Source organism: Musca autumnalis, unplaced genomic scaffold (genome assembly GCF_047663935.1).
Source record: "Musca autumnalis isolate F117 unplaced genomic scaffold, ASM4766393v1 scaffold_1, whole genome shotgun sequence".
Classification (NCBI taxonomy): Eukaryota; Metazoa; Arthropoda; class Insecta; order Diptera; family Muscidae; genus Musca; species Musca autumnalis.
In genome coordinates this window covers 21,833,044-21,857,996 of record NW_027411644.1, presented here as the reverse complement: position 1 = coordinate 21,857,996, position 24,953 = coordinate 21,833,044, and the positions used below count along the sequence as shown (strand labels likewise).

At 37.1% G+C, this 24,953-nt stretch overlaps 1 protein-coding gene across 1 annotated transcript in view; it reads left to right on the top strand.

Annotated features, from left to right (window-relative positions):
• The window catches only part of side-VI (sidestep VI transmembrane protein), a 456,009-nt gene that overhangs the window by 263,212 nt on the left and 167,844 nt on the right, over window positions 1-24,953 (top strand). The window contains 2 exon segments of the mRNA XM_073969507.1: window positions 20,084-20,235; window positions 20,396-20,540. Of these exon segments, the coding sequence (XP_073825608.1) occupies window positions 20,084-20,235; window positions 20,396-20,540 (297 nt within the window).

Below are 24,953 nucleotides of genomic sequence, written 5' to 3'. Positions count from 1 at the left end.
GATGAGGTTCCAATATGGACTCAATCGGCCCACTCCTTCGCTTACCTCCCACACAAAATTTTGGAAAAGTTCAGTTTAGGACCAGCTCTCGAATCGCTTTGATTTTTGTTGTAGCAACTTGTATTCCCTCCCCCCATACGACAGTACAAGTTTCATCAGGGGCAAGTCCACACTTCCTGAGTACATAGCCTGAAAGTTGCAAAAAAAAACACCCATGACACCGTGTGAGGTGGTTGGAGCCCAAGATAACTCTCGAACGGATCTGCCAACATTTGGCCTTCCTAATATTTTGTCCAAACTAAGTTTAAGTTCGAATATAAGCCATATCGGTTCACTCCTTCAGGTACCTCCCCACAAAAGTTCAAAAATTTTCGGAAAAATTGTGTGCTCGATAACTCTTAAAGGGAGTTATCGATTTGGTCCATACTTTACTTACTTACTTAGCTGGCCCATTACAGAACATTTGTTTCATAGGCCGAACTAAGAAAAGATCTCCATTCCTCTCTATTTGTTACTTCGCACTCTGGAATACCGCAACTTTTCATCTCATCATCCACTTGTTTGCGCCACCTATTCCTTGGCCTGCCAATTCTGCGTGCACCGCCAAGCGGTCCGTATTTATACGCCTTTTTAGCGGGTTCATCAACGCTCATTCTTATGATATGGCCTACCCAACGCAATCGCTGCATCTCGATACGTTTAACAATATTGATGTCGTTGTACAGCAGATACAGCTCGTGGTTCATGCGACGTCGATATTCACCGTCAACGCAGATTGGTCCGTAGATCTTTCGCTTACTTGCGCAAGTCCCAGGCTTCGGAGCCATACATCAGCACGGGTAGTATCAGTGTTTTGTAGAGCGTTATTTTTGTTTGCCAAGATGTGGCTTTGTTTTTAAACTGCTTACTTAAACCAAAGTAGCATCTGTTGGCCAATACAATTCTTCTTTTTATTTCACAACTGATGTCGTTTGTTGTGTTTACGGAGGTGCCGAGGTAGACGAAGTCTTTTACTACCTCAATATTATAGGAACCAACTTCCACAGTCGGTCCGAGCTCAATGGACGCATTGTGCGTCGACACCATTAACTTGGTCTTCTCACCGTTTACCGCCAGACCCACTTTAGCAAATTCTGCTTCGACCTTCATAAAGGTATCAGTTACTTCTTTTACTGATCGGCCCACGATGTCTATATCATCAGCATAAGCAAGAAACATGTGGCTATTGGTGTAGATTGTGCCACTTCTTTTGACGTTTGCCTCTCGTATAACCATTTCCAGCGGGATGTTGAAGAGATCACACGAAAGGCTGTCTCCTTGTCTGAAACCTCTTTTGGTACCAAACTCTTCGGAAAGGTTATTTCCTATTTTAACTGAAGACCTCGTGTCAGTTAAAGTCATTTTACAAAGAAGTCTTTTACTACCTCAAAATTATAGGAACCAACTGTTGGTACGATCTCAATGGACGCATTGCGCGTCGACACCAGCTTGGTCTTCTCGCCGGTTAGCGCCAGATCCACTTTAGCAGATTCTCCTTCCACCTTCATAAAGGTATCGTTTACTTCTTTATCTGGTCCCATGATGTCTATATCATCAGCATAAGCAAGTAACATGTGGCTATTGGTGTAGATTGTGCCACTTCTTTTGACGTTTGCCTCTCGTATAACCTTTTGTAGCAGGATGTTGAAAATATCACACGAAAGGCTGTCTCCTTGCCTTACCTCTTTTGGTACAAAACTCTTCGGAGCGGTTCTTTCCTATTTTAGTTGAAGATCTTGTGTCAGTTAGAGTAATTTTACAAAGCCGAATGAGCTTTGCGGGGATACCAACTTGAGACATGGCTTGGAATTCCATTGAACGAAGCGGGCTGTCGAAGGCTGCTTTATAATCGACAAAAAGGTGGTAGGTGTCGATCTGCATCTCTTGGGTCTTCTCCAGGATTTGCCGCAGGGTAAATATCTGGTCAATTGTGTACTTGCCAGGTCTAAAGCCGCATTGGTATGGTCCAATTATTTCGTTGACCATAGGCTTTAGTCGTTCGCACAATATCCCTGACACGATCTTATAGGCAATAGGGAGAAGACTTATGCCCCTATAGTTGGAGCATACATTCTTATCTCCTTTTTTGTGGACGGGGCACAGGATACTCAGGTTCCAATCGTCGGGTACACTATCTTCCTGCCAGATGGTGCTAACTAGCTGATGAATACACCTTATCAGCGTGTCGCCTCCGATTTTGAACAGCTTGGCTGGTAAGCCATCGGCTCCTGCTGCCTTGTTATTCTTCAGCCGATTTATTGCTGTCTTTACCTCATCTTGGCCGGGTGGTATACATTCAATACCATCTTCTGGGATTGGATCTGTGGTATCTTCGGCGACTTCGCTGCTATTGGATAACAACAGTTTGGAAAATGCTCTTTCCATATCCTTAGCACACTATCTGTATCTGTTACCAGATTACCTTACTGGTCTCTACCGGAGGATGTGCCTGTACCAAAGCCATCTGTTTGATGTTTCACTCTTTGGTAGAATTTTTGGACTTCATTCTGGCTCCTGAACACCTCGATTTTTTCACACTCACTTTTCACGCTTTTCCATTTCTCTCTTTTTCTAGCGGATAAGTCGTTTCTCTTCTCTCCTTTTCTTCCGATATCTCTCTCGTGCGCTACGCTTTGCTACTGATTGTAAAATAGCTCTATATGCCGCATTTTTCTCATCGGTAGCAGCACGACACTGCTGGTCATACCATGAATTCCTTTGTGAAGGTCTCTGGATCCAAGTATGGATTTTGCGGCTGTTTGCATGTAGTGGGCAATATTTTGCCATTGTGTTGTTTTGGTATCGGGACAAGGAGTGCTCTCATTAAGCAATTGGTCTAGTTGAGTGGAATATGCTGTGGCTATCTGTTGTGTTTGCAGCCTACCGATGTCCAACTTCCGTGTTGTGTCTGTTCGCACTTTGTTTGCTATGTTTAATCTGGTACGAACCTTTGCTGCAACAAGGTAGTGGTCGAGTCTATGTTTGCACCTCGGAACGATCGTAGATACAACACGCTTGTTGCATGTCTTCCATCTATCACAACGTGATCAATTTGATTTCTTGTTCTTTGATCTGGCTACAGCCAGGTGCCCTTATAAATATCGAGATGCTTAAATCTGGTACTGCTAACTACCTTGTTTCTTGCAGCTGCAAAGTCTATCAGCCTCATACCATTGTCAGATGTTTCACTGTGGAGACTGAATTTCCCGACTGTTGGCCCAAAGATATTCTCCTTTCCAATTTTGGCATTAAAAATCGCCTAGTATAACTTTAATGTCATGGGTAGGGCAACGGTCATAGGTTTCTTCTAAGCGCTCGTAAAATATATCTGAGCTGATGTTGAAGAATTTTGCTTTTAATCTAATTGCAGCAAGTCTTTCATTCACTGGGGTGAAGCTGGATACCAGATGTTTTAACCTCCGACCAACTACAAATCCGCAACCAAACTCATACTTTGTGTCATGGCAGCTATAATACACTGCGTCACCTTTAGGTGTTGTTGTGACGCCTTTCCCGTTCCATCGTATTTCCTGTATGACAGTAATGTCGGCCTTGTACTTTTCAAGTACATCTGCCAATGAGTAAACTGCACCTTCTCTATAAAGAGTGCGAACATTCCAGGGGCAGATTCGCAGATCCTGGTCCTTAAAACGTTTTCGGGGTTCGTCAACTTTAGAGGGGTTTGTTTTTCTTTTCTTTCGTTTTTTCATAGTGGGCTGTTTATCTAGAGGAGGGTTACTAACCCGACGCCCCAACCCAAGTCTTTAACGTTCTTATGGGTGAACGCGCAGCATTTGTTAGCTCACTACCTTTAACGGGTGTTAGAAGCAGTTCCCCCGGCGACACCACGGGGAGGTCAGTGTCCACTTGAGATGAAAGAGGGACCAAGATAAATCCTGGGCTTTGCCAAGTTAAAGCAGGCCAGGACCGTTCCTTGGTATCTTCCATCCCCTACTTAAGTAGTTACGGCTGCCAAAAATCCCTTACAAAACCCATTATTTTGGGAGGATTTTTTTGCTGGGTACCACTCGATTTTATGTATTTTGTGGATTTTATCTTCAATGGTACAGCAACTTGCTCACCAAAAATCTTGGACATAGGTCAAGGTTTTGGTATAGCCTCCATATAGCGGTACCACATATTTTATCAGGTATAAGGTATTTTAAGGATTTTATCTTCATTTCAGCCCGTATTGGCTGAAACTTGGGATTTGGAGTTCCCACTAGTACAGAAACATCCTCACCGAAAATTGTGGACATAAGTCCAGGTTTTGGTATAGCCCCCATATAACGGTACCACACGATGGTTATGAGGTTCTCAGTGGTCAAAAAGTTGTATTACTAAAAAGTTAAAAAGTAAAATATGATTAAAAATTAAGTTACAGTGTTTTATTTATAAATGCACTAAAATCTAGAAAATAAATTTTCATGATGGAAACTCTCAAAAAAAAAAAACAAGAAAAAAAAACACTTGCATTTTAATTAAAAATGGTGACAATATTAAGCGGCCATCCTTTTATTTGAGGGATTCCATCATGAAACATTATTTTCTAGATTTTAGTGCATTTATAAATAAAATACTGTAATTTGATTTTTTAAATTGTCTTTTATTATTTAATTTCATTCAATCAAAATATTATTTTTAAAACCTATCTAAAAATCATAAAAATTTCTATATACAAATCACAGCATTAATTAATATATAACACAATGCCAATTTTCTATATTTTATGAATAATTCCAAATATTCTCCAACACAACTGAATCCGAAAAACGATTTTTTTAAATAACAGCAAATTATGAAATTATCATAATGCCAAATTGACATGAACCCATATGCCCAACAACATGCCTACACATATACATACATAATGATGGTGGATCTGTATAATTGAACGGCAGCGAAAAATTATAATATTTTGTATTCATTTCCAAAAACAAAAACAAAACACACAAAAAAAAAATATTCATCTATTGGGACATCTATTCATTAGAAATAATTAGCAAATGTTTGCCAAAATCTCATTGGCATTCACATTTGCGTTCGGCCCCCCTTCCCCCAAAAATGTTGATGATGATTTGAAAATTAAGCACGTTTTTCGATAATGAAGACAATGAATAAATTGTAGGTGTTTTGCGAACAATAATAATACCATACAAATTTGTGCATGTGTGTGTGCGTTTTGTTTTGCAATATGAACATTAGCATATAACAATAAACGAAGGTTTCAATCAGAAATATTTCATAGGAAATTGTGGCATGGGGGTAGTAGGTACACCTCTTTATGACAGTGGCAGGAATTTGTCTACTGATGGGGAAACCCAGCAGAAATTTGGAAGACACATGAAGCGAATTACTCGTTAACAACGTTTATATACTGCAAGAATTCTTTTAGGGCAGTGTTTTTGAAATTTTAAGTAAACTATCGAGGGAAGTGTGGAGAATAAAAAAACCTTGACGATGTTGCCACCCCCAGCCTTTAGGCTGACTAACAAAGTGTCACATGGATTTAATTGACTATATTTGGACGAGGTCCATTTCAGACAATGAGGAGTCGATGTTGCCATGTCATATCGTCTACTTTTCGTTCAGCCTGGCTGACATAATCACTCAAAAGCTGTAAAAATATTGTGACCAACTAAAATAGCATGCTGGAGCATTAGCTTTGCAAGGAATTACTATTGGAATGGGAACTTCAATTACCTCCTCCACAAAATTTCGGCATATGTTGCATTAATCCAACGTTGAATGTTATTGTTGAGATACCACACTATACTTTTATAGTCTCAGCCTTTAGACTTAATACATACCCTATCGATGGCTTAGGCCATGTTTATATTACAGTAGAATCTCGATAATTCGTAATTCAAGGGACAGGCCATTAGCTTCGAGGGACTGACTGCTTATACGAATTATCGAGGTACGAATTATCGCTATTCTACTGTATAGCCTTTTGCAGGGTTAACCTTCTTTATGAGGATTTATTTGAAATATAAGCATTGGAATTGACATTTGAAACCCAGTGGGTTTGTTAAATCCGGCACTACTGCATCCTCAACCTCGTATCTTAAAAAATAAAAATATTTGGCATTCGTAATATATATTTTTTCAATCTTAGTTTAACTTCGAACATGGGCCATATCGGTCCACACCTTTTAGACAAAAGTTCAAAATTTTTCTGTAAAATGGTGTGAACGATAACTCTTGAAGGGCGCAATCAAACTTTGCAAATCGTATCATTCCATCCAAATATAGGGATTTGCGGATTTGTAGTTGGTCGGAGATTGAAACATCTGGTCTCCAGCTTCACCCCAGTGAATGAAAGACGCGCTGCAATTCAATTGAAAGCAAAATTCTTCAACATCAGCTTTATTTGCGCACTGAAGATAAGGACGAACAGACCAAAGATATATTTTACGAGCGCTTAGAAGAAACTTATGACCGTTGCCCTCCCCATGACATTAAAATTATTCTAGGCGATTTTAATGCCAAAATTGTAAAGAAGAATATCTTTGGCCCAACAGTCGGGAAATTCAGTCTCCACAGTGAAACATCAGACAATGGTATGAGGCTGACGGACTTTGCAGCATGGTAGTTAGCAGTACCAGATTTAAGCATCTCGATATTCATAAGGGAACCTGGCTGTTTCCAGATCAATGAACAAATAATCAAATTGATCATGTTGTGATAGATGAAAAACATTCATCGGGCGTATTGCATGCGCGATCGTTCCGAGGAGCAAACATAGATTCGGACCACCATTACCTTGTTGCAGCAAAGGTATGTAACCGTCTAAATGTAGCGAATAAAGTACGAACAGGCACCACACGAAAGACAGACATCGGTAAGCTGCAAACACAACAGATAGCCACAACCTATTCCACTCAACTAGCCCAATTGCTTAATGAAAGCACTCCTTGTCCCGATAACATATCAGCACAATGGCAAAATATTGCCCACTCCATGCACACAGCCGCAAAATCCATACGTGGATTCCAGAGACCTCCACAAAGGAATTCATGGTAAGACCAGGAGTGTCGTGCTGCTACCGAAGAGAAAAATGCTGCATATAGGGCTACTCTACAATCAGTAGCAACGCGTAGCGCACAAGAGAGGTATCGAGAGAAAAGGAGAGAGGAGAAACGTCTTTTCCGCAGGAAAAAGAGAGAAATGGAAAGGCGGGAGTGTGAAAAAATCGAGATGTACAGGATCCAGAATGAAGTCCGAAAGTTCTACCAATCAAACCGATGGCTTTGGTACAGGCGCATCCTCCTGTAGAGAACAGCGAGGTAATTTGGTAACTGATACAGATAGTGTGCTCAGATTATGGAAAAAAACATTTTTTCAAACTGCGAAGACGTCAAAGATACCACAGATCCAATCCCAGTAGATGGTATTGAATGTATACCGCCCAGCCAGGATGAGGTGAAGACAGCAATAAACCGGCTGAAGAATAATAAAGCAGCAGGAGCCGATGGCTTACCAGCCGAGCTGTTCAAAACCGGAGGCGACACGCTGATAAGGTGTATACATCGGCTGGTAAGCACCATCTGGCAGGAAGAACGAGTACCCGACGATTGGAATGTGAGCATCCTATGTTCAGTCCACAAGAAGGGGGATAAGAATGTCTGCTCCCTATTGCATATAAGATAGTATATGGCATATTGTGTGAGAGACTAAAGCCTATGGTCAATGAAATTATGGGACCCTATCAGAGCGGCTTTAGACCGGGCAAATCCACCATTGATCAGATATTTACCTTGAGACAAATCCTGAAAAAGACCCAAGGAATGCAGATCGACAACTTCCATATTTTCGTCGATTATAAAGCAGCCTTCGACAGCCCTATACTCGCAAAGGTGTTCTAAGCCATGTCTGACTTTGGTATTCCTTCAAAGCTCATCCGGCTTTGTAGAATGACATTAACTGATACTCGGTCCTCGGTTAAAATGGGAACGAACCACTCCGAAGAGTTTATTACTAACAGAGGTTTCAGACAAGGAGACGGCCTGCCGTGTGGTCTTTTCAACATCCTGCTGGAGAAGGTCATAAGAGACGCGAAGGTCAAAAGAAATGGAAGAATATACACGAACAGCCATATGTTACTTGCTTATGCCGACGACATTGACATCATGGGTCGATCGGTAAAGGAAGTAACTGACACCTTTGCAAAAGTCGAAAGGGAATCTGCTAAAGTGGGTCTGGCGGTAAACGGCGAGAAGACCAAGTTGATTGTGTCGACGCGCAATGCGTCCATAGAGATCGGGCCAACTGTTGAAGTTGGTTCCTATAATTTTGAGGTAGTGAAGGACTTCATCTACCTCGGCACCACCGTAAACCCAACCAACAGCATCAGTTGTAAAATACGAATAAGAATAGTGCTGGCCAACAGATGCTACTTCGGTCTGAGTAAGCAGTTTAGGAATAAAGTCACATCTCGTCAAACAAAAACAACGCTTTACAAAACACTGATACTACCCGTGCTGATGTATAGTTCCGTAGCATGGGTACTTGCGGGAGCAGACAAGGCAGTGCTTGGTGTTCTGAGAGAAAAATTCTTCGAAAGATCTATGGACCAATCTGCGTTGACGGTGAATATCGACGTCGTATGAACCACGAGCTGTATCTGCTATACAACGACATCAGTATAGATAAACGTATCGAGATGCAACGATTGCGTTGGCTAGGCCATATCGTAAGAATGAGCGATGATGAACCCGGTAAAAAGGCGTATAAATACGAGAATTGGAGATCTTTTCTTAGTTTGGCTTAAAGAACAAATGTTCTGTAATGAGCCAGCTAAGTAAGTAAGTACCTATGGGTACTAAATGGTACTAAATTCTGGTACAATTTAGACTTGTGTGAAAGGATAGAGCTGGAATCCTGAAATTTCAAATTAGGATTATTGTTGAGTGTATGATTGAGGAAGTTTTGATAATTCGTACTTATAGGTACGAAAAGTTCTAAATGGTACTAAATTTGGTACAATTTAGATTTGGGTGCACGAATAGAGCTGAAATCCTGAAATTTGGAATTAGGGTTACAGTTGGTATGTAGATTTGAGGTAATTTTGGAAATTCGTACTTATGGGTACGGAAAGTAATAAATAGTATTGAATTTTGTACAATTTGTATTTGGGTGAACGGATTGAGCTGGAAACCTGAAATTTTGAATTAAAGTTACTGTTAGAGTGTATGAGTGAGGAAGTTTTGATAAGTCATACTTATGGGTACGAAAAGTCCTAAATGAAACTTAATTTGGTACAATTTGGATTTAAATTTCGTACAATTTGGATTTGGGTTAATGAATAGAGCTTAAATCCTGAAATTTGGAATTAGGGTTACTGTTGGTATGTAGGTTTGAGGTAGTTTTGGAAATTCGTACTTATAGGTACGGAAATTAATAAATGGTATTAAATTTGGTGCAATTTGGATTTGGATGAAGAAATAGGGCTGGAATCCTGAAATTTATAATTAAAATTACTTTTTTAGTGTACTAAATGGTACTAAATTTGGTATAATTTGGATTTGTGTAAACGGATACAGCTGGAAACCTGAAATTTGGAATTAAGATTACTGTTGAAGGATAGGATTGAGATATGGGTGCAGTTTCGGAAATTCGTACTTACGTGTACGAAAACTAGTATATGGTACTAAATTTGGTACAATTTCGATTTGGGTGAACGGATAGAGCAGGAAACCTGAAACTTGGAATAATGATTGCTGTTGCAGTATAGGATTGAGGTAGTTTTGGAAATTCGTACTTAAGTGTAGGAAAAGAACCAAACGGTACAATTTGGATTTGGAAGAACAGATAAAGCTGGAATCCTGAAATTTGGGTTTATGATAACTGTTAGAGTGTATGAGTGAAGTAGTTCTAAAAATTCATAGAAGAAGGTGATTTTCACGGCCCCTATTACAACGGTACAATTTATTCCGGAGTAAGCCCATACTTCCTACTTGTCCAGCCCATGACATTAAAATCATTCTAGGCGATTTTAATGCCAAAATTGGAAAGGAGAATATCTTTGGCCCAACAGTCGGGAAATTCAGTCTCCACAGTGAAACATCTGACAATGGTATGAGGCTGATAGACTTTGGAGCTGCAAAAAACATGGTAGATAGCAGTACCAGATTTAATCATCTCGATATTCATAAGGGCACCTGGCTGTCCCCAGATCAAAGAACAAGTAATCAAATTGATCATGTTGTGATAGATGGAAGACATTCATCCAGCGTGTTGGATGTACGATCGTTCCGAGGCGCAAACATTGATTCGGACCACTATCTTGTTGCAGCAAAGGTACGTACCCGTCTAAACGTTGCAAATAAAGCACGAACAGACACAACGCGGAAGTTGGACATCGATAGGCTGCAAACACAACAGATAGCCACAGCATATTCCACTCAATTAGCCCAATTGCTTAACGCGAGCACTCCTTGTCCCGATAACATAACAACACAATGACAAAATATTGCCCACTCCATGCAAACAGCCGCAAAATCCATACTTGGATTCCAGAGACCTCCACAAAGGAATTCATGGTATGACCAGGAGTGTCGTGCTGCTACCGAAGATAAAAATGCGGCATATAGAGCTACTTTACAATCAGTAGCAACGCGTAGCGCACGAGAGAGATATCGGGAGAAAAGGAGAGAAGAGAAACGTCTTTTCCGCAAGAAAAAGAGAGAAATGGAAAAGCGGGAGTGTGAAAAAATCGAGATGTACAGGAGCCAGAATGAAGTCCGAAAATTCTACCAAAGAGTGAAACATCAAACATCCTCCTGTAGAGACCAGCAAGGTAATCTGGTAACAGATACAGACAGCGTGCTCAGGATATGGGAGGAACATTTCTCCAATCTGCTGGTATCCAATAGTGGCGAAGACGATGATACCGCAGATCCAATCCCAGAAGATGGTATAGAATGTATACCACCCGGCCAATATGAGGTAAAAACAGCAATCAACCGGCTGAAGAATAATAAAGCAGCAGGAGCCGATGGCTTACCAGCCGAGCTGTTTAAAACCGGAGGCGACGCGCTGATAAGGTGTATGCATCAGCTAGTTAGCACCATCTGGAAGGAAGAACGCGTACCCGACGATTGGAACCTGAGCATCCTATGTCCCGTCCACAAGAAAGGAGATAAGACTGTATGCTCCAACTATAGGGGCATAAGTCTACTCCCTATTGCCTATAAGATAGTGTCAGGGATACTGTGCGAACGAATAAAGCCTATGGTCAACGAGATAATTGGACCATACCAATGTGGCTTTAGACCTGGCAAGTCCACCATTGACCAGATATTTACCCTGCGGCAAATCCTAGAGAAGACCCAAGAGATGCAGATCGACACATTTCACCTTTTTGTCGATTATAAAGCAGCATTCGACAGTCCCCTCCGATCAAAGGTATTCCATGCAATGTCTGAATTTGGTATTCCCGCAAAGCTCATCCGGCTTTGTAAGATGACTCTAACTGATACTAGGTCCTCAGTTAAAATTGGAAAGAACCTCTCCGAAGAATTTTGTACCAAAAGAGGTTTCAGACAAGGAGACAGCCTTTCGTGTGACCTATTCAACATTTTGCTGGAAAAGGTAATACGAGATGCAAATGTCAAAAGAAATGGCACAATTTACACCAATAGCCACATGTTACTTGCCTATGCTGATGACATAGACATCATGCGACGATCAGTAAAGGAAGTAACTGATACCTTTATGAAGGTCGAAGCAGAATCTGCGAAAGTGGGTCTGGCGGTAAACGGCGAAAAGACCAAATTGATGGTGTCGACGCGCAAAGCGTCCATAGAGCTCGGACCAACCGTAGAAGTTGGTACCTATAATTTTGAGGTAGTTAAAGACTTCGTCTACCTCGGCACTGCCATAAACACAACAAACAACATCAGTTGTGAAATAAGAAGAAGAATTGTATTGGCCAACAGATGCTACTATGGATTAAGTAAGCAATTTAAAAACAAAGCCACATCTCGTCAAACAAAAAATAACACTATACAAAACGCTGATACTACCCGTGCTAATGTATGGCTCCGAAGCATGGGTACTTGCGCAAACAGATAAGGCAGTGCTTGGTGTGTTTGAGAGGAAAATTCTTCGAAAGATCTACGGGCCGATTTGCGTTGACGGTGAATATCGACGTCGTATGAACCACGAGCTATATAGGCTATACAAAGACATGAATATAGTTAAACGTATCGAGATGCAACGATTGCGTTGGCTAGGCCATATCATGAGAATGAGCGATGATGAACCCGCTAAAAAGGCGTATGAATACATGCCACATGGCGGTGCACGCAGAATCGGCAGGCCTAAGCTTCGATGGAGCACACAAGTGGATGAAGAAATGGAAAGGCGCGGTATTCCAAAAAGTCAAGCGAAAAACAGAGAGGAATGGAGATCTTTTCTTAGTTCGGTCTATGGAACAAATGTTCTGTAATGGGCCAACTAAGTAAGTAAGTAAGCCCATACTTCCTGAGATAATGGTGCAAAAGCTCCTAAACCCTGCCGGCAAATACAAAATGGCTAGTGTGCTTGTTCTCAAAGTATTTTTAAAAATTTCTTCCAAACTTAGTTTAACGTAATTTAACATTTCGAGTTCTCTATGAATCAGAAGTTTCTTTACTAAAAATTTTTGGTATATGTCAATGGGTTGGTATAGTCCCATCCCACATTACGGTCAGCACAACTGACTGATACTTTCTTACTTGTTGTTTTTTCATATTATGTCGCTTTTTTAGATGAATGGGTTACTAGCCCAATTTCCAAACCAAGTTTTTAACGTTCTTATAGGTGAACACGCCATATATATTAGCTCAGTACCTTTAACGGGTGTTACAGGCTGCTCGCCAGGTGTCAGTGTCCAATTGAGATGAAAGAGGGTCCAAGATAAGTTCTGGGCTTTGCCATGTTAAACTCGGTCACAGTCATTGCTTGGTATCTTTCATCCTCTTGTTTTATATCATTTTACTCAAGGCACATTTACATAAGGAATATGCATGGTTTACAACAACTAACAAATTTACAAAAACAACATTGTTGTTATTGAAAACTAGCAGACCCCGGTCCGCGTTGCTAGCCCGTCGTAATGAGTTTTAATGACAACTTTTTATCGACTTTATGCTTGAAAATTCAAAAAATAGGTATTTTCTACCTCACTTCTTCGGTCTATTGTCAAACCGAGAAGGATTTTTTGTCTGTAACCTTTCTTTTCTCTTACCGACTTTTTCGGAATTTTTCGCCAATTTATGCTTTTTAGGATTTATTATCGTCCATGTCCATGCCCCTGTCTTTATCCTAAATCGATCTAATTTTAAAGGTTAAAAAGTGGTTAAATCGAATTCTTCCGTTTTTTTTTAAACTTTTCATGGCTGATGGACCGTTGAACCTCACCATTTAAGGAAATTTGTGAATATATAGTTTTTCTTGATCGGGGGCGCAACCACCGTTGTCTCGAAAACTAATTTGCAACCCGATGCATTCATAAGTTTAGCAAATATAGCGATTATAAAGTAATAGGCCCCGAAATTCGTCTACAAATATATAGCATTTTGGACCACGGGACATTCCTGAACATTTTCTGAATATTAGGTTCAGTAGTTTTGGAAAAATAATGTTTTGAAAAGAGTGGGCGTGGTCATCAGTTTTCAAGATATAACATATTAAAAAAAGTAGGTCTGGTCCGGTATTTTGGCTCCAAATATGTACCTAGGGTGCACACAACTTCATTGCCTACCAAAATGTATGCTGAAACCGATATAATCATACATTTATTTGGCTTATATATAGCGTTTAACAGAAAGGCATGGGGAAGGTACCCCACCTCTTCCGAAATTCATAATATATACATAACAACGGCAAACATTGAGCTTTTGTCGCAAATTTTATGGAAATCCCTTAGAGTTATGACATATTAATAAAAACAGGCGTGGTCGGACCTATAGGCCCTAAAGAAGTACCTAGATTGTAGATTAATCCGTAAATTTTTAATCCGATACATGCATAATTGTTGCATATATAACGTTTTTTAAAAATATCACATAGGGGAGGTACCCCGCTCCCTCTGGAATTCAATAAAATATGTAACCTGTTTTCGGGGGGCGTGGTAAACTTTTCTTTCCAAAAAACCTAAGTTGAGTTATGACAGCATTTGATTTTTATTCATAAAGGTAAGACGTTTTTTTTTTTCAAATATGCCCCCTTCAAAATTCAAGAAAATATGCCCGTATATTCCTCGACATTTTCAGGAAAATCGGTTCAGTAGTTTTGTAGGTGTAACATATTTTAAAAAGTGGGCGTGGTCAAGTCATTGGATCCTATAAAAGTGGGTAAGGTCTTCCGAAATAGATACATTCGTAATTATTGTAAATATAACATTTTTAAAAAAGTAGGGTATAGGGGAAGTACCCCGCCCCTTCCGAAATTCAACTGAATTTGTAGCCTATTGTAAGCGGGGCCATCCTTGTACATTCCCTGGCAATTTCAGGAAAATCGGTTCAGTAGTTTTTGTAGAAATGATAAAAATTAAAAATTGAAAAAAGTGGGCGTACATTTTCTTTGCAAAAAAAAAAAAAAATATCGAAATCGGTCCAGCCGTTCTCAACTGATGCCATGACCAACGAACGACATTTGATTTTTATTTTTAAAGATTTAAAAGTTTAGACAGATCGCGATTTCCTTGAAAATCCCTTCAGTAGTTTTGTAGATATAACCTAATTAGAAAGTGAGCGTGGTCGAATCTTAAGTCCCAAAATAAGTACGTAAAGTTGAGACACAATCACCATTGACTCGCAAATAAGTTCCGAAACCGATACATTCGTATTTGTTGCAAATATTGCATTTTTACAAAAATAGGGCATAGGGGAAGTACCCACCCGATCCGAAAGTCAAAAAATATGTAGCCTATTTTTATCGGGGACCAACCCTGTACATTCGCTGAAAGTTTCAGGAAAATCGATACAGTAGTTTCGTAGATATAACATATTTAAAAAAGTGGGCGTTGTCCAGTCTTAATGCCACAAATAAGCACGTAAGGTCGGAGACACAATCGCCATTGACTCGGAAATTAATTTTCAAAGCGATACATTTGTAATTGTTGCAAATATTGCATTTTTACAAAAATAGGGCATAGGGGAGGTACCCCGCCCGATCCGAAATTCAACCAAATGTGTAGCCTATTTCAACAGGGGGCCATCACTCTACGTTCCCTGAAAATTTCAGGAAAATCTGTTGAGTAGTTTCGTAGATATAACATATTTATAAAAGTGGGCGGAAAAGTGGGTGTGGCCAATTTTTCTTTGCATAAAAACCTAAACTGGACTATGACTAACATTTCCACAAAAAATTATCCAAATCGCTCCAGCCGTTTTCAACTGATTCAATTACCAACAAACGACAATTGAGTTTTATATATAAAGATTAAATGCCAAAGAAAATATTGATAATAGGGTCTTTCTAAAAATTTTCTTAGGAAAACCATAAATTCATTTTGAAAATCTTCCAAAATAGACAATTTGGATCAAAATGTAAATATAAAACATTCAGAACTGTCATAAGTCATTTTTATTACACGTTTAGGATGAAAATAAGTATTTTATGGTAGCAAATTTCGAAGTCGCAAATTTCATGAGTAGACCCTATTACATTTTGAAAAACAAATTTACAAAAAGAAAAAAGTAAAAATACAGCTGATTGTCACTTCTACCTTCTATAAATGTGTCTCGACTTTGCTCAAACTACCCTATATGCTTTAAATGATTATTATAATTTATTAAATTCCTACATTTCGCAGGTGACAAATGTAAACCACTTTTCTTAAAATTGCCACAATTTCGTAACACAAAGTCAATAGTAATTTCAATTTTCACCAGGCTAAAAACCACAAACTAGATCTTTATTTTGAGATATTAGTTAAATAAACTTTATTGCCACAAAACAATTCCCTAATAAAAGACAATTCATTTAATTAACTTCTAATATTTCTAAATAATATCTTGATAATTTTATTATGTCATATGTTTATACATATATGGGACGTTTTAGAATAACAGCGGACAAAAAATAAAAATTATTGAATAACGTTAAAAACCAAAATTACGGGTTTGGAATAAATATTCCAAAAATTAAAAAAAAAAAACAGACAATGATTTGTTCTCGGCATTTAAGCTACGCAGAACGTCAATGGGAGACTTCTTAAAGGGAGCTGGCCTTGCGATAGAATTTTCACATGGTCTAAATATTCGGCAAATTAGATGAAGATTTTCGTCAACGTTAAACACATTTTTGGTGCAATAAAATATTCCTTTCTTGTGGAGAACAGATAAAATTTATAAAAAATAAAAAAAATCCCTTTGTAATTTATAAAATAATATTTAAAATATTATTTTACTTTTACCTTTGGAATAACCCATATATCAAATGTCTATAATTTGTCAATACATTTGTCGTAATACATTATATTTGTTTAGTAATTATCTTAAAAGGGTTTTTGTAACCGCACTTCTTGCTTGGGCATTGAATTAATTAAACAAATTAATCCAAACAAACAAAAATTTCACATTCAATAACATTGGATAATCTGTTATAATAAATGCAATCATATACACACATGCATATATAAATATTTATAGATGTATTACCACTTACCAGCTGGGTTAATTAACCAAATTAAATTACAAATTTCTACTCGATTAACCAAAAATACATCAACATAACCTTTTGCGAAGACAGACAGACCTACATTAATTTACTACAATTAATAATTCTCTGGGGGAGGAGAAATTATGAAAAATGTTTCTTATAGACAGAGTTGCCACTAAGGTTGATTTATTTTTTTAATTGTTCTTTGTTTTAAGAATATTTTTTGATCTATCAACAAGTCGTGGTTTATCTAAAGAATATTTTTTGAACTATCAACAAGTCGTGGTTTATTTAAAGAATATTTTTTGAACTATCAACAAGTCGTGGTTTATTTAAAGAATATTTTTTGAACTATCAACAAATCGTGGTTTATTTAAAGAATATTTTTTGAACTATCAACAAGTCGTGGTTTATTTAAAGAATATTTTTTGAACTATCAACAAGTCGTGGTTTATTTAAAGAACATTTTTTGAACTATCAACAAGTCGTGGTTTATTTAAAGAATATTTTTTGAACTATCAACAAGTCCTGGTTTACTTGAAGAATATTTTGAACTATCAACAAGTCGTGGTTTACTTAAGGAATGTTTTTTGAACTATCAACAAGTCGTGGTTTACTTAAAGAATATTTGTTGAACCATCAACAAGTCCTGGTTTACTTGAAGAATATTTTTGAACTGTCAACAAGTCCTGGTTTATTTAAAGAATATTTTTTGAACTATCAACAAGTCGTGGTTTACTTAAAGAATATTTTTTGAACTATCAACAAGTCGTGGTTTACTTAAAGAATATTTGTTGAACCATCAACAAATCCTGGTTTACTTGAAGAGTATTTTTGAACTATCAACAGGTCGTGGTTTACTTAAAGAATATTTTTTGAACTATCAGCAAGTCGCGGTTTACTTAAAAAATATTTTTTGAACTATCATCAAGTCGTGGTTTATTTAAAGAATAATTTTTGAACTATCAGCAAGTCGTGGTTTATTTAAAGAATATTTTTTGAACTATCAACAAGTCGTGGTTTATTTAAAGAATATTTTTTGAACTATCAACAAGTCGTGGTTTATTTAAAGAATATTTTTTGAACTATCAACAAGTCGTGGTTTATTTAAAGAATATTTTTTTAACTGTCAACCAGTCGTGGTTTATTTAAAGAATATTTTTTTAACTATCAACAAGTCGTGGTTTATTTAAAGAATATTTTTTGAACTATCAACAAGTCGTGGTTTATTTAAAGAATATTTTTTTAACTATCAACAAGTCGTGGTTTATTTAAAGAATATTTTTTGAACTGTCAACCAGTCGTGGTTTATTTAAAGAATATTTTTTTAACTATCAACAAGTCTTGGTTTATTTAAAGAATATTTTTTGAACTATCAACAAGTCGTGGTTTATTTAAAGAATATTTTTTCAACTATCAACAAGTCGTGGTTTATTTAAAGAATATTTTTTCAACTATCAACAAGTCGTGGTTTATTTAAAGAATATTTTTTGAACTATCAACAAGTCGTGGTTTATTTAAAGAATATTTTTTTAACTATCAACAAGTCGTGGTTTATTTAAAGAATATTTTTTCAACTATCAACAAGTCGTGGTTTATTTAAAGAATATTTTTTCAACTATCAACAAGTCGTGGTTTATTTAAAGAATATTTTTTCAACTATCAACAAGTCGTGGTTTATTTAAAGAATATTTTTTCAACTATCAACAAGTCGTGGTTTATTTAAAGAATATTTTTTCAACTATCAACAAGTCGTGGTTTATTTAAAGAATATTTTTTGAACTATCAACAAGTCGTGGTTTATTTAAAGAATATTTTTTCAACTATCAACAAGTCGTGGTTTATTTAAAGAATATTTTTTCAACTATCAACAAGTCGTGGTTTATTTAAAGAATATTTTTTCAACTATCAACAAGTCGTGGTTTATTTAAAGAATATTTTTTCAACTATCAACAAGTCGTGGTTTATTTAAAGAATATTTTTTGAACTATCAACAAGTCGTGGTTTATTTAAAGAATATTTTTTGAACTATCAACAAGTCGTGGTTTATTTAAAGAATATTTTTTGAACTATCAACAAGTCGTGGTTTATTTAAAGAATATTTTTTCAACTATCAACAAGTCGTGGTTTATTTAAAGAATATTTTTTCAACTATCAACAAGTCGTGGTTTATTTAAAGAATATTTTTTCAACTATCAACAAGTCGTGGTTTATTTAAAGAATATTTTTTCAACTATCAACAAGTCGTGGTTTATTTAAAGAATATTTTTTGAACTATCAACAAGTCGTGGTTTATTTAAAGAATATTTTTTGAACTATCAACAAGTCGTGGTTTATTTAAAGAATATTTTTTGAACTATCAACAAGTCGTGGTTTATTTAAAGAATATTTTTTGAACTATCAACAAGTCATGGCTAACTTAAAGAATATTTTTTTAACTATCAACATGTCTTGCTTTATAAACTGATAAACATTTCTTCCTCTTCTTTTATGGGGAGGGTATTTATGATTCTTTATTTCTTGTTTAAATTTGAATATGTCATTTTTTACAAGCCTTCAAATGCCATGTTTGGCAACCATAATGCGATTTGTAACCGCTCTCTCTCCCCCTCCTCAGATTACTTACTGCAATGTAATAAAGCAATGGCAAGCAATTAATTTAATGGCACAGTTATGCCAAAGTGTCATGACGCTGTGACGCATTTTTTAAACAGCATTTTGTCATAGTTGGTGTTTTTTCCTCCAATGTTGTTGTTGTAATATTCAGTGATAAGAGAGTTTTTCATTTGCAAATACAATCAATTTAATTATTTGACATAACTTAATCATAATGAAATTTTATCACAAACAAAAAACGGTCAAACAAAAAACAGCATCTATTTATAAAAGAATTTAAAATTATGAATTAATTATTAATGGGTAAACGTATTACATGCAAATAAATGTACATACATACGTATATAAAATAAAACATATTACCATAAAAACCATGTTAAAAACACACACACATGCCCACAAAGTAAATATTAACAATAACATATTTTTATTGCGGTTTCAAATAAATTCTGAAAAAAAAAACAACTACGAACAAAATCAACTGAACAATTCCAAACAGCAATAAAAAAAACTACAATTCAACTATGGTTTGCACAAATAATTAAAATGTCATGGCACTTTGTGTCAAGCCATAGAGAGTGCTTTGTCTCATTAAAACACAACAACAAACAGAAATAAATAAAGAAAAAACATTAAATCCTGAAAAAATGTGAAAAACTATGTTGGCATTACGCATTAAATGCGTCCGTCTACCCATAAATAATTAATTTAATTTTCATAAATTTTTTGTATTATTTATTTATAAATGTATGTGTGTTTTTTCTATTTTTTGCAGTACGCCCTCTATTGGTGGAAATCTCTTTCAACAATCAACCCATGTCAGCAGATCGTAAATATGAAATTGAGTGTCAAGCAATCGGTTCACGACCACCGGCAAAAATCACATGGTGGATGGGTAATATTGAGCTGCATGGCCATAGTCAAAAGGTAAGTTGCGTGGAAACGATGAGGAAAATCGAGTCTCACATTTTGGTTCTGCTAACCTTTAATCATCTGGTGGCGAATAATTAGCATCTTCATAAAATATAAATGCTTTAAGATCCATTAACGTTCTAATATTTATTTTATAATTTATATCTATTTTTAGGTCTCTGAAGATGGTAATGTCAGTACCTCAATATTGTCTATAACACCGACACGTGAAGATCATGGCAAGGCTTTGTCATGTCGTGCCACCAATGAACTGGTGCGGAATGGCATCAAAGAGACGGCTATGAAGCTGAATGTATTCTGTAAGTAAAGAACAAATATTTTTATTATTCAATATTTTGGGCTGGTTTCTCTCAAACCATGCGACGCGAAAGTTGTTCGAATTACTTCGAGTTCACGGGGTTGTTTTTAATATTTGATTCAATTTAGTTTTGAATGGATAAAAATTTCCGACCATAACAGAATTTTGGTAATAAATCGAAAATTTGATTCCGAAATAAAATTCTTCTAAAACAGTCAACATTTTGATTACTATTGCATTTTATTTTAAAAATATTTCTTTTAAAAATCTATTATTGAAGTAAAAATATCAGTTGAAATTTTATAGCCTGTGTTTTAAATTTCCTTAAAGTTAAGAACACAATCATACAGTTTGCCTCCCCTACCACACCTTCAATATCGTATGGAAGCCTTTATCTCCGTGCATATTCAACAATCTTATAGCAACTTTAAACTTTTTGTTTACACCCTCTCTTGCCTTTCAACGGCTATGTTTTTTTTTTTCACTGTGTCACTGTTATCTTCCTTTCCTTGTTTCATTGTTGTTGTTCTTGTAACTTCAAATTTTATGGCATTAGAGAGAGACAATAGATAACATTTTTCAATTTCCCCACATATTTACATGAAAATAGCGTGTTTGCACAACAAAATAAAGATGCTAAAGTTTCAGTTTTTTGCCGTTTGGTTCTTTCTTTCTTCTCTAACAATAACTTTATAAAATTGCTTTGACAAACAAAAAAAAAAAGTTGATAGCATAACAAAATTGAAAAAGTATCACTTATAGATTTTTATCCACACATATTTCCTTGATGTTGACGAAAAAATATAAATATTTTTTCAGGCAAAATGGATAAACCTTTGGCGATTTTTTTTCTTTTCTTAGAAGGAAGAAGATATTTTTGCAAATATTACCAAAATATATCTTAAAGCTAACCCCCCTTGCATAGTTTAGCAATTTGTTTTTGATCCTTTAAGGCTATAAAATTTCATAGACCATTGCTTTTATGGCATCAGTTATCCCAATATAGTAGTTGCAACAAATGTTAAAACAATTCATATATAAATCGAGAGTGAGGTATAAAAGAAAAAAAGAGCATTGTATGCAAGAAGAAAACTCAGAATGCTTGGAAGTAATGTATAATATTGCATTTCAAAAAATTGAGTTTTCCTGGATCATTTTTTCTAAGTGCAGTCAACAGGAATCCTTTTATATACCATTTAAAAACCCTTAATATTCTCGGAGTCTTGTAATTTTGATGGACATTAATACCCCATACTTTAAACATCCCCGCTAATAACTTTTGCTTTCGTCCTCTCCTTTTTATTTAATGTCCTTTTATTTTCTGCTAAGCCCCTATTTTCATTTATGTACTTAACACAAATGTTCTTAGGAGCGTACAATAAAACATCATCCGCTTACTTTTTTATTGCCGTTTTTATTTTCCCCCATTACTACGAGGATATTAAAATCCTCATAATCCTGTTATGACCTTCAGTTGGTTATTATTATTTTTTTTTTATTTATAAATTAAAATTAAAATATTGTTGGTCGAAAGAAAGCAGTATTAAATGGTACCAAATGAATACCATTGGTAATGAACGTTAGAGCAGAAAATAAAACAAATGTAACACTCTTCGAATATTTTGACAGTAGCAACATATTCGCTGCATGAGGATCTTATCCTACTCACAACCACTGACCATGATATATCTCGGTGAATTTTGGCTGCCTCACAGTTTTCTTGGAAGGCTGTTACATAGCCAGCCGCCTAGTACGAAGACTTATCTTTTTCAATAAGTGGGGGTCTAGAGGTCTCAACCATTTCTTTTTCCTCTTAAAACTTAGTGGTAACCTTAGAATTACCCGTTTAGGTGGATGGGATAGCAGACGGCCTTGCAGCCTAAACAACCGTTCCACCAGATTATTCAGGAGTTCCTTTTTCTCTTGAATTGGGAATTTTTCAGACAAGAAATTCACCCTTAGCTAGGTGAAAATATTCACTACACTACATTCCAAACGTGAGGTTCATTCTTATCAGCTGCAACTTCTGTCCTTAATGGTATTCGGATCCTTATTTTCTTACGTACCGACTTCAGTATGTAACTGCCGTTAGGTACGATTTTTTTGTCCTTTGCTTCTTTAATTTTTCATCTATCATTTTTGACATCGAAAAGCCCGCCTTTTGGATACATGCTTTTACCTTATTAAATTCCAACTCCAATGCCTATGAAGGGATAACTTGTCGGATTTGTCCGACACTAACAAGTTCGATCCACTGGAACGGGTTGGTTCAGGCGGCGACATGTATCACTGTTGTGTCCATAGCCTTTTCTTCTTCTGTCAATGTTAAGGCCTAGGTACATAAGAAGCCCCGCCCGCTTGCATTGCTTGTTTCTGATAAAATAATAAAAAAGGAAAAGGGCAAACTAGTTCGAAAATTGGATCGGCCTTCTTTTTTTATCAGAAGCAAGCAAGGCAAGTAGGCGAGGCCTTTATATTATCCCAAAAGCCGTCTTGGAAATTGTCTTTCCTGAAATTTTGAGAGACTTGCCTTTTACTCGATGATGTTGAAGAGCACCCTACTCTGTCTGTTTAAAATGTCATTCCTGTCGTGAAGTTTCGAGGCCCGACACAAATAAGCATGAGCTGCTGGCGACAGAAAGGAGGGAAGTGAAGACTGAGGGTGCCGAGGCATCCAGACCTATATAAGTCGAAGGTTTATTCGCGGGCTCTGTAAGGGGTTTTTTAGTGAAAGGGATCTTCTATAATAAGAACATCTTCTATAGATGGAAGACCTCTCAAAGGGGTTTTCTACACATAGAAAACATCCCAAAAGGTTATTCTGTACATAGAAGTCCTCCCAAAGGGGTCTTCTATACACAGAAGACCTCCCAAAGGGGTCTTCTATACACAAAAGACCTGCCAAAGGGGTCTTCTATACATAGAAGACCTCCCAAAGGTGTCTTCTGTATATAGAAGACCTCTCAAAGGCGGCTTCTATATATAGAAAACCTCCCAAAGGGTACCTCCCAAAGGGGTCTTCTATACATAGAAGACCTCCCAAAGGGGTCTTCTATATATAGAAAACCTCCCAAAGGGCTCTTCTATATATAGAAGGCCTCCCAAAGGGGTCTTTTATACATAGAAGACTTCCCAATGGGGTCTTCTATACATAGAAGACCTCCCAAAGGGGTCTTCATACATGGAAGACCTCCCAAAGGGGTCTTCTATACACAGAAGACCTCCCAACGGGGTCTTCTATACATGGAAGACCTCCCAAAGGGGACTTCTATACATGGAAGACCTCCCAAAGGGGACTTCTATAAATAGAGGACTTCCCACAGGGGTCTTCTGTACATAGAAGACCTCCCAAAGGGGTCTTCTATATATAGAAGACCTCCCAAAGGGGTCTTCTATACATAGAAGACCTCCCAAAGGGGTCTTCTATACATAGAAGACCTCCCAAAGGGGTCTTCTATACATGGAAGACCTCCCAAAGGGGTCTTCTATACATGGAAGACCTCCCAAAGGGGACTTCTATACATGGAAGACCTCCCAAAGGGGACTTCTATAAATAGAGGACTTCCCACAGGGGTCTTCTGTACATAGAAGACCTCCCAAAGGGGTCTTCTATATATAGAAAACCTCCCAAAGGGCTCTTCTATATATAGAAGGCCTCCCAAAGGGGTCTTCTATACATAGAAGACTTCCCAATGGGGTCTTCAATACATAGAAGACCTCCCAAAGGGGACTTCTATAAATAGAGGACTTCCCACAGGGGTCTTCTGTACACAGAAGACCTCCCAAAGGGGTCTTCTATACATAGAAGACCTCCTAAAGGGGTCTTCTGTACATGGAAGCCCTCCCAAAGGGGACTTCTACAAATAGAAGACTTCCCAAAGGGGACTTCTATACATAGAAGAACTCTCAAAGGGGTCTTCTACACATAGAAGACCTCCCAAAGGGGTCTTCTGTACATAGAGTGCCTCCCAAAGGGGTGTGCTGTACATAGAATATTTCCAAAATGGGTCTTCTATACACAGAAGACCTCCAAAAGGCACTTATAAAGATAGAATACCTCCCAAAGGGGTCTTCTATACATAGAAGACCTCCCATAGGGGTCTTCTATACATAGAAGACCTCCCAAAGGGGTCTTCTATACATAGAAGACCTCCCAAAGGGGTCTTCTATACATAGAAGACCTCCTAAAGGGGTCTTCTATACATAGAACACCTCCCAAAGGGGTCTTCTATACACAGAAGACCTCCAAAAGGGGCCTTCTATACATAGAAGACCTCCCAAAGGGGTCTTCTATACATAGAATACCTTCCAAAGGGGTATTCTATACATAGAAGTCGTCCCAAAGGGGTCTTCTATACACAGAAGTCTTCCCAAAGAGGTCTTCTATATATAGAAGTTCTCCCGGAAGAGGTAT